Source organism: Pholcus phalangioides, unplaced genomic scaffold, assembly GCF_987345545.1.
Source record: "Pholcus phalangioides strain wild (caught in Gottingen) unplaced genomic scaffold, Ppha-v1.0 ptg000004l_1, whole genome shotgun sequence".
NCBI lineage: Eukaryota > Metazoa > Arthropoda > Arachnida > Araneae > Pholcidae > Pholcus > Pholcus phalangioides.
Genome location: NW_028301597.1, coordinates 18,672,994 through 18,684,502, shown reverse-complemented (window position 1 = coordinate 18,684,502; position 11,509 = coordinate 18,672,994). Strand labels below are relative to the sequence as shown.

The 11,509-nt window shown below is 39.1% G+C and overlaps 1 protein-coding gene across 1 annotated transcript in view; it reads right to left on the bottom strand.

Annotated features, from left to right (window-relative positions):
* LOC149086700 (mannan-binding lectin serine protease 2-like) overlaps positions 1–11,509 on the bottom strand; it is a 59,552-nt gene that overhangs the window by 4,485 nt on the left and 43,558 nt on the right. The window contains exons 4-7 of the mRNA XM_089231058.1: positions 4,761–5,126; positions 2,965–3,141; positions 1,633–1,737; positions 1,236–1,317 (exon numbers count right to left, since the gene is read on the bottom strand). Coding sequence (XP_089087184.1) covers positions 1,236–1,317; positions 1,633–1,737; positions 2,965–3,141; positions 4,761–5,126 — 730 coding nt within the window. The remainder of the gene's footprint in view (positions 1–1,235; positions 1,318–1,632; positions 1,738–2,964; positions 3,142–4,760; positions 5,127–11,509) is intronic.

The window sequence follows — 11,509 nt, the reverse complement described above, 5'->3', positions numbered from 1 at the left end:
TGTTTATGTCGGAAATTTTTTAGGCGGAAACACCGTATGCAGTGGATCCCGCATATAACGGTCCCACTTAGTACGACTCATTTTCGTGATCCCAGCTTCAACTTATGCTCATTGATATTTCCCGTTTAAAGTGTTTTCCCCGCTTACAATGTTTTTTCATCACGGTTGTTTTAAAAACGTTATAAGTGGGATCCATTGTATACGAGTAAGTGAAAACAAAAATTGTATTTCAATGAAGAAGTCTAGCGGTAATTTCGATGTTTTTAAATGAAATTTTTTGAGTAAAAGCACGTGGAAGAATATGTAATTTAGGTTTTACGGAAACATCCCCGCCATACAATTCACCGCAAGGAAAATTGCATGACACTGTAATTCGGCCAACAATCCATCACCGTAAACAGTTCGACACGAGTCAGTGCGGACCAGTAAGTGCACGAGGAATGACCGAGTGAGTGAGGCAGTAATGAGAGTAGTTGATGAGCGAGTGTAAGAGTCATTATAGTGTTGTTGAGTGGCGAGTGACCCTGTGTGAGTGATAGACTGAACGACCTACTCAGGGAGTAACAGAATGAGCGACCTAGCTAGTGAGTAAGTGAGTGAGAGTGAGTGACAGGTGATTGAGTGTGTAGCACAGTGAGCAACCTAGTCACTTGAAGATACAATAAGTGACCTAGTGGGTTGATAATAGAAGAAAGACGTAGTGAGTGAATGTCAAAGTGAGTGACCTAGGGAGTGAATGAGCGACTCGACTTAGAGATCAAGTGAGTGACCTACCTACTGAGAATGTGATCGAATGATATATAGGGAGCGACATCGCTCATTCCACATCATTTATTCACTCGTTTATTTACTCATCTCGAACTGTTGTCGGTGTACTGCATGGCATGGTGGTAAGTTGTTGTCGGTGAACTTCCCGGACACGTATCTATAGTCGGGGCTCGACATCGACTTGAAGTTGATTATAGGTTCTTTGATAAAAGCCGGCACTATAGGGCCAATGTGATGTTTAGTTCATCATGAATTTTTGAGTATCCTAACTTATGGAGAAAATAGGGTAAAGTTTTCCTCTTGCCCATGAGGAAATGCGAAATATAGTTATACAGTATAAAATAATTATGCATATGAGTATATATAATTTGTATATAGTAGGTTGTTTGAAAAAAAAAAAAACTTCGTAAAAAATAAAAATGCCATATTGAGTGAAAAATGACAAAGATGGATTTTTATATACTCACTTCCTCAATTTCATAGCTAAAATGATGGCAGCAACATGGCCGAAAACCAGTCCAACAACGCACGCAGTTGGTATGAGAATTTCTGTGAGGAAGTAAGAATGAGAAAATGAATCGAAAATCTCCTCATTCATCACATAATAATAATAAAAACAACTGCAATATCGATATTACGGGAAATCCTCATAATTGAATGGAAAATTCAATTATTATTTCCGATGAATTATTAAAAAAATAATATGCATACAAAAGAATAAATATTCATTGCTACGAAAATTACAATTTCCCACTCGAAAACCCAATTTAAAGCGAAAATATATTAATATTTTTTGTTTTGATGTGCTATTAAAAGTAGAGAACACAGGGAAAAAATATACATATCATAGGCAATCTCTCTCACCTTCCAGATATTTGCTTTTGTTAACGTAGACCTCGACGATGTCGTATTTGACGTCTTCGGAATACCTCGAAATGTTCGATCCCATGAAGTCCATCGGATCCATCGCTGAAAACACAAGAAAAATGTGTCATGCACGGAATTATACTGCGTACAAATTCGACGTATTGGTGTGTATTCCTTGAAAACACGCAATCCTTCAATCAGTTCGTAACTCAAAAAGTCTAAAGTCTGGGAGTAACAGTATTTCTATAGCAAATAATGAGAGAAATGATTTCTCATCTGGTGAACTTTCTCGTTTCTTTCTCTCAGGGAGGTTTTCTTTAAGGGCGGCCTCACACACGGGGATACTCAAACCGATCTCCAGATGGCGAGGCAACTAGGAAACTGGACCACTCGAGTTGTCCGTTCTCTATCCATTACGTGGCCCTGGTAAAAAAAAAAAATCGAGAGTTTCCCCCGGGATGCGGTTTTTAGTTCACTGTCACAAAAACAGGACCATCTTAACCCTTTCATCGGCAATCCCGAGATATCTCGTCAAACTTGATCTGCTTTATTTCGGTTACCCCGAAATATCTCAGGTTCTCAACACTATTTTATTTCCAATGTGGCAGTTATACTGCGGATCAGGAAAATTTTAAAAACCGCTTAAAGGGTTAATGAGTTTGGGGCTACGGAACCTGAGGTATTTCGCGGGATCTAATTGAAAAAAAAACCATTAAGGAGGGAGGTAAGTCGGTATCCGAAAAGGCTTCATGAAAATTCAGAATTAAAGTAATAATTTCAGAATCAATGAAATCAATAATTTCAGAATCAATGAAATCAATGATTTCAGAATCAATGAAATCAATGATTTCAGAATCAATGAAATCAATAATTTCAGAATTAATGAAAGTAATAATTTCTGAATTATATAAAACTCTTGAGTTATTCAAATAGAGAATTATTGAAAATTAAGAGAAATAGTGAAGCAAACATTTTAGAATATAAATGAATTTTCAATAATGTCAGACTCTCGGGGCAAAAAAACAGAATAAAAACATCTGTTAAGACACCACGGCACCAAAACAAAGTAAAGAAATACTACATTTCGGTAATCGCGATACTGAAGTAGCGAGGAGACTAGCGCGCCCAGTCAACAGGCCACGTATGTTTCCCATTCGCCAATGCTCAAACACGGTCAATGCTCAAGTAGGGTCACGTTGATACCTAATCTTCTGGTATCAAGGCAACATCAGTATCTACGCGTGAGGAAGCCCAAGAGCTCGAGTAATTTAGGAAGCGTGTCGAAAATACCAAGAGTGGAGAATAATATATATTTTTTAAAATACTTACACACGCAAGATGGTAGGTCAGTGTGCCACTTCATGTTGTCGATGCATTTCAACATGAGGCTATTAAGGACAGTGCCGTTGAAGACGTGGCTCTTGCAGCACATGTAGAGTGCCGCCGAATCGTTCCTGTGCACCAGGTAGCCTTGTTTCGGAGGGGGCAGCGTCGGACAGCCGTGAACTAAAATTTAAAAGAAGAAATTAATTTTAGTCAATGCTTTATAACAGGGATTCTCAAACTGTGCCCTTTCGCGGTGCCCTTTTGCGCCTCATGATGCTGTTAAGACCATGCCCCCCCCCCCCCCCCCCGATGGGGAAAGGCACTGACAGGTCTTTGGAGGCGTTAAGTATTGGTCTTTTGGGTTACGAGGTTGCATGATTTGTATAAAATGAAGGATTCAGGATAATTGATTAATTTCTTAAAATAATTATTTATTTACAACACGAAAGATAAGACAAAGTAAAAATCTACGGAGCGACATGTTGAGCTCTTGATTGTTCGATCGCTTCTCCCGCGATTTCACGCGTGACAATAGGATGGCGTCGGCTTTACATCTGCCGCCATCTGTCAGATAAAATACAAATCGAATCTCACCACAGTCTCATATTTTTCAAATATTTAAAATTATAATCAATGTAAGGAATCGGCTAAAAATCTCAGTCTGGGTACTGGTCAAAAATCAAGGCCGCGTTCAAGAATGTGGGGGGGGGGGGGGGGGGCACGCATCTATGCCGTAAGTGTGTATGTTAATAAATCGTCATATTTTTCATCAATATAAATCGACAGAACTGCAAGCTCTGGCTTTTTAAAGCAGTTGTAGTTGAATTCAATTTATGTAACCAATATACTAAAATTCAGTTTTACGACCCTAATATTTGGCGTCCGGTAAGATCGCACCCTTCACACCTGCCCCTTTTAGTCTTTTTTTTCACACCGAGCACAACTGAGGTCTATCCCATCTATGGGCGATTTACTATCTAGTGAATTATGCCGGAAGTGTAACTGTGCGTGTACCTAACAGTCTGAGTGCGTATGTAGTGTTGTGTTTGATTTTTCAGTGCCGCCATCTATATTTCAGAAATGAAGTGAGTGATGTGTTATGATTGAATTACATTTGTACTGTTTGTAGGTCTGTGGCGAGACTTTCTAAAGGGGAGATCGGCTCGCATTCGCGGCTTGAAGTTGGGAACCACAGAAAAACAAACTTCAGCCGACCACCACTGTGGTGATGGTGGGGTTCGAACCCGGGACCTCGCAACGCGAGTCCGTCACTATGACCACTCGACCACCACAGCGGCTGCCTTTCAGTCTGGTCCTGTAGAGAGTGCACAACAGCTGTTCACCAAAAACAAATATATTTTTCCGACGGATTTGCTGCGATATGTGCTGTCAACCATTGGAGTGTGTATTGGATTGGAGTTTGTTTTTCATTGGTGTAAGGACCGTCAAGGTTATGCTGAGCCAAACAATGACCAAGCGGTACAATGGCTTGTGGCATAATTTGCGTTACCCAGGTTGCACAATGAGGAAGCCTACCACATTACAACCCCTTGCACCCTCGAATGGTTGATAGCATTTGTTGCAGCAGATCTATCAGAAAAATATGATATTTGTTTTTAATGAAGGGATTTTGTGCCCCCTCTCTAAAAAACACCCTCTACCCCCTTTGCTATTGCGATTCGACCACACATTTTATGACCAAAAAAATGCTTGTTTAGGTGTCTCATATCAACTCTCAAATTTTGTCCCACGAATTTAGAATCACCTTGTATACAAGGAGAGAGAGAGAGAAGAATTACCTTTGAAATGGAGGAAGAATCCCCTGGACGGCATGAAATCGAGGCTCGTGAAATCGACGTGCACGCTTTTGCCGGTCGTCTCGACGGGCCGAGCAGTTGTGTTGTCGAAGGCGCCGCAAGCGTACCTCAGCTTGTGCGAGTCTTCGTACAGGGTCAGTGCGTCCGGGCAGTTGTCGACGACCTTCCTGTAGATCGGCGGCCTCGTGTCCATGTCGAGGATCGTCAGTCGCATCTTCTGATCGATCGATTCTTCGATGCTCCAAGTGCAATGCTGCACCTTCGGGTAGAACCTCGGGTAGCCTGGAGATTTGATGTATCCGCTGGATCCATGGACTTTGGTGTTGCAAGATTCACTCACGGCGGATTCTGAAGGGGGGAAAGAAAAAGACGAAGTGAATTAAGGATCACACCATGAACCGATTGGTTATGATTCTGATAAAATAAAGTGATGAAATGCGCAGATGAGCACAGCACTTATGATAGCCTTTCTACGAACAGAAAGGGTACCTTTACACACGATATACTCACATAAATTCGGATATTCAGGTACCTGCAACTTTCACTTCCTATATGGAAGGCAGATGGCAGTACTTCTCGAGAACTTCAACCCGATGCGTACTTACATAACATGAAAATTCGGGTATTTGTCATTTTCACTTCAAAATATGGAAACTAGCACGAACACGAAACAAACAAAACTCTTTCTAACAACATAAATTCGTTTGGACCGCATTTTAATACACGCGTCCACAACATGTTCCGACTTACATGAATTTGTTAGGAATTCCCCGAGAGGAATGTTTACAAGGTGCATATGCGGTTAGGGTGGTAGTAGTAGTAGCACTTCTCGAACACGGAAGACGCACAACTCTGACATCATAAATACGTTCGGGCCATGCATAAACACACTTGAACCATAAATTTTTCTCGCTGAAATACGGTTATTTTATAAAGAAGTAACAAATGAATTACAATGAAATAATAATGGCATTTTAAATAAATAAAAACTTATGTACAGTGTAAGATGGACGAGAACTCTTGGACACATTTCCAGAATTGATAAAGAAATCAACCAATTGACATAAATAGTTGCGGTTTACACCAAAACACTTATCAAGGTGTCGAGCGTTTATTTTTGGTAAATAATAAAAGTTCAAAATTTCGCTCAAAGATAGCGCTGCATCACGAGAAACTCTTTTGGTGCTGTTAGGAACCATCGAGCCGATTCCGACTCCTGTTGACTCTATATAGATCGTGGCTCTCCAAGCTGGTCTGTCATTCACAGCATGCCTCAGTTGTGCTAGCTTCATTCCGGTGCTTTGCAACACCTCCTCTATCCAACTGGTGCTCGGTGTTTGCCTTTTCCTCTCTTTCCTTCCATTCTTCTAAGCATTACCATTTTTTCTAGTGAGTCTTCTGTGCGCATTACATGGCCAAAGTATGAGAGTTTCTGTTTAATGACTGTTGCTTCTAGAGAATAGTCAACCTTGACTTCTTCGATAACCGATTTTTGTTAGTCCTTTTAGCTGTCCATGGAATTCTAAACATCCTCCTCCAGCACCACCAGAAAAAATCTACATAACACATAAAATGCGACACAAAAACAGTGCGTAAATAATGTTGTTCATTGCGATTTGAGCGTTACATAAAACTACTAAATTCAAGTATGAGCACCCTTTCACGGTTTTTGATGTAGAACGAATTAAAGAAGGCGTTCATATATTGAAAGTTGGTAGTTTCAAGCGAATCAAATCGTAATAAGCATTAATTATGTACTGTTCGTGTATCACTGACGAATTTTATGTGTTGTGCCAAGTTTATGGTGAAGCATTTTTATATTATTTATTTTGAAAAAAAAAACCCCGATGCCTTGATAAGTATTATGGCGCAAACAGCAACTTTTTATGTCAATTGGTTGATTTGTTATTAATTTTCTAAATGTGTTTAGGACTTTCCACCCACCGTGCATTTAATTGCATCTGATTATACTTTTTATATCTAAAAGCTCTTGAAAACGTCGAACTCAGTCGTTAGGACATTTCGGTTATAACGGCAAAATTTAGTGGAATCTTCGATGTCATTATAACCGAGTTTAACTGTATGTCCTTCATTCATCGTTCTCAAGACATGGCATCTCATAGGAACATCTTTCCTCCTATTTGAGATCGGATTAGTTTTGTTTAAAAAGAAGACTTTATATACACAGTACTTAGAAGAATGCGCATCTTCCACTACTTTTTATGATAAATGAAATAGAATGGCGTTAATCCGATTACAAAAAAAAACATACAGAATACTTTATAGCCAAAATAGCAGAAATTACATCATCGCACAGTCCAATGATTACACCGACGGAGAAGAACCTTCAATCTGTTTGCCGTGATGATGATTATCATCTCGAAGAAAATGCTGCCCCGAAGACAAACGGAATTCCATCAATACTAATAGCATCCAATCTTGTTCCAAGCGGCTTTTTTAAACACTACTACTGGTGTTTATTCACCTTTGACCATTTCTCTTTCTCCGGAGGCATCTTTTTTTTTTTACAGATGCTATTTCTCTTGTTGCTTTTTTTTAACCCATCAGGACCTCGACCGTAACTAAGTCAGTGAGTTTCTCGTTCAACATCGTGAGGCATCGGGAGAAGGAATAAATATGTTACGCGGTAAATATGATAAATCCGGTTATTATGCATAATCACCGAGCATTTCGGTAAGTTTGATAAATTTCCTTAAATGAATCACTTTTACCGGTGATTATGCATAGTACCCAAGCATCGTTGGGAAATTTAGTAAGTACTAAAAACTTCACATTTACCGACGATAATGCATACTGAAGCGTCGCGTCGTAGGTAAATATGGTAAATCGTACTATATAACTATACATAATATTAAACTGTACGATAATATTGAATGTATGATAACTATACATTACTGACATATACGGATAATTCACACATCTAATGTATTATCATATCGGGGTACGAACGCTCCATCCCTAGCTTTGGCTGTCGTTTTGACTAGTGAATCTATGTTTCACCTACTGTCAAAAATCAACACCGAAAGTCTTCATGGTTATATGAGCCAATATCGAATTTTTTTTTTTCACATTCGCTTTTGAATAATTAGGACCAATCCCCGGTACCCATCTGGAACAAAGCTTTTTCATTTTTAATGTCTCACGGAGAATATTGTTAACCTGTTCTATTGAAATGCACACACAGCACCTATCTCAAGCACCTTCAATCTGCAATCTTCCATGACGATACCATGGACTTAGTTAATCATTTCCAGAGCGTGGACCTTAACCTCGGTGGATGCCCGGATCGTTCAAATTGGTCGATTCAAAAATAGGTATTATTTAATGATGGCGCGCGCGCGCGCGCAGAATTTTCATGGACGTATTCAAATCCAGCTTTGATTTGAGCAGCTTGTAACTATTTTAAATATAAAAAGTTTCTTTTTTGCACTGCATAGAGCACTTATTAGTGCACATTTCCAGAGTAACTACAACCTGAACATGGAACGACGCCAAGAAATAAAGCACAAAGCACTTGTGACAAGTTTCGAAGAGTCATAGAAGGGATCGTGCCGCTGTCTCATAGAGAGATTTACCTTACTTATCAAACAGCCCTGACATTTGTTACTTAAAAAAATGTAACGGTATTCATAACATTGACCCTGACTAGCATTAAGACAAGAGGACGATGATTCAAATTCTATTGATCATTAAAAAAAGACGTAAAGGGAGAAAGAAAAACGATGGCAACGTTTCACGCATAACCAATAAACGTCCGTGTTCCATATTTACATTCAGTCATCATTATTCGCCACAAGCCATTGAAGAGCCGACGGACACAACCCAGTAAGTAAACATGCAAAATCCACACGATGGCGACCGTAAAAAGCAGCTGTAATTTTTGCTGCGTCAACATTGTTCATTTTTTGAGGAATTCATAGAAGAGGGAAAAGAAAAATGGAATAACGCGCCAATCCACTCCAGGGTCGAGCCGCCGCACGGGGCGCCTCTATTAAAGAGAAAAATAATTGCAGAAAAAAAACTTTTTTGCAGAAAAATATTGCCTATAATTTTCAAACTATGGATGTGTATAATATGAAATGATTCGCAGAGAAAACTGTAATTTTTCACGGTGTGAGGTGTTTTCGTGGTCGTTCTACTCCGTGGCATATGCAAGAGGGAGTTCGTACCAAAAATATAATTTTTTTTAAATATTTTCGTAAAAATAATTTAAATTTAAAAAACAAAGAAAATCCTTTTCTATGCTATTTTAATCAATTTCTGTTAATTTGAATGCTTTTTTGAAGGTTCTCAATTAAAAATTTCTCTGGAAAGGACATTTTGTGGCCCCTCTAAGCCTTTTGTGCCCCCCCCCCCTCCAAACGTCGATACTGCGTACGCCCACTGGTTCTACTGATGCGGCCTATACGCCTGTGGGGAGATGAAGCGATGTCTCGTACGGTTGAAAATTTAATCTCCAGCTGCTCCTGCCAGGAGCCTCCCACAAGAGCCAGGTCTCACGGCTAAGATCCTCCACGGGACACACTAAAAAATAATACTATTAATCCCGAGCCTACCCTGATGTCGAGGCTATGTACACCAAGCGTCGCGAATATGATGGGAATCAATCAGTATTTGAGGCTGGGAATTCCGAAGCTATATATGGACTTGGACATATCTGTCAAATTCCATATAAATCATCAAACGAGATGGCGAAACAATCGATAGAGGAATGATTAACATCGCAATGAAATTATTAATGAATATTATCATCAATATTATCAATTAATATTATCATCAATATTATCAATTAATATTATCAATTAATATTATCAATTAATATTATCAATTAATATTATCAATTAATATTATCAATTAATATTATCAATTAATATTATCAATTAATATTATCAATTAATGTTTTATTAATTTATTAATATTATCAATTAATATTTTATTAATTTATTAATATTATCAATTAATATTTTATTAATTTATTAATATTTATCAATTAATATTTTATTAAATTATTAATATTTATCAATTAATATTATCAATAAATTTAACAGCAATGAAACTCGAGGCGGAACTGCAGACAGGTCAAACTGGGCATTGGGAACCTAACCAGATAGAGCATAGCCCAAAAAATTTATTTCTCTGAATAGGAAGCAAATTTGACAGGTTAGGCAAATGATTTCTGGTAATGCTAACTTATTAAAAAATAATAAAAAACATTATATAGTTGAAACATTTACGCAACCGTGGCCGTACAGATTCACCCCATGGACACCACAAGGGTAGGACCGACAGACAGGTTCCAGTCCTGGGGCCCAGAACGATTCTCATTATTCACCCCCCTCCCTGAAAAGTCTGGCCTGCCGGATATCTCAGCCTGGGAGTTCCTGCTGCGGGATGTAGGGGTCATGATTCGTCCATCTACCCTATATGTGATGAAAACGAAATTCGACTTCACCAATCAAGAAGATAAGCCATGCACATTTTCTATCATGAGAAGAAATTATTTGGTGATCACCAGAGAGGGAGAGAGGGGTGATACTAAGTAATGTAGTGAATGCGCAGCCAGTATTAATATAACTTAGCGGATTTTTTTTAAATCATATCAAACACCTGAATCTATGGTGATTATCAACTTCGACTCTGATTCAGTTTGTAATTTATCGAGATGATTACAAGTTGAGTCTATGTGTGTGTGGCCATATCCTTAAGGAACTCCTGCCCCTTTTTCCTTAGGGGGTGGGGGAGATACTGTAAAAGGGGGCTATCCTCACTTTCCTCACTCATTTCGGCAGACATCATTTTACAGATATCTCATTCGTTCTGAGATTACAGGCCTCAGTATTCAGTATTGCACATTCCTCTCCGGCATTTCTAACGAATCTGGGTTTGCCTCTGGCCTCTAACGTGTTTGTGTTGCCAGCGTTGTAATTGTTTCGTGTTCTTGTTGGTGATGCCATCTGTCTTCCATGTTTTGAAGTGAAGATGGGAAATGCTTGAATTTTCATGTTGTATCATGTGGAGAAGGTCTGTCTGCTCTACGCAGAGAGACTTTATTAAATGGGAGACCTGCTCGCGCGCGCGCGCATTCACACTTCGAAGTTAGAAAACCGCAGAAAACCAACTTAGCTGACCACCAAAAATTACACTACCATATCTCGTACTATAATGGTAGTGTTGGTTTCCTATGGACATTTGCTCTCTGTAATTCCTTTTTACCACTGTTATGGCTACCATTCAACTTGCTTTTCACCCGTGGTCATCTTAGAATATTTCAGGACTACAAGTGGGCCATATGGCTTCAGGCTGAGAACCACAGTTCTACTCAATCTCCGAGGAATGGGTGGAATTGTCCAAACTCTTGTCACTCTGGCACAACAATTAATGATGGCGGTGATAAAAACGAATTAAGAGGGACACAAAGGGAAGCCTGAATAATTCGATTTTAATATTTTAGTATTTAGCACTATTATGGATGCAACATAGTGGGGGCGAATAAAAAAAACGACGGGGGGGGGGGAGAAAAACTAGATTTGAGACATTTAAGCTAATCATTTCTGCATTAGAGTCTCTACGATAGATCCACATCGGGGTGGCTCGAGAAGAAATCCCTACCCGTGTGGGATATATTTTTTGGTGCTCCTGCCCACTTTTATTTTTTATCAACAAAGCTTTATTTTGCCATTTCAACTTGGATTTGGTGCCCCTACTCATGC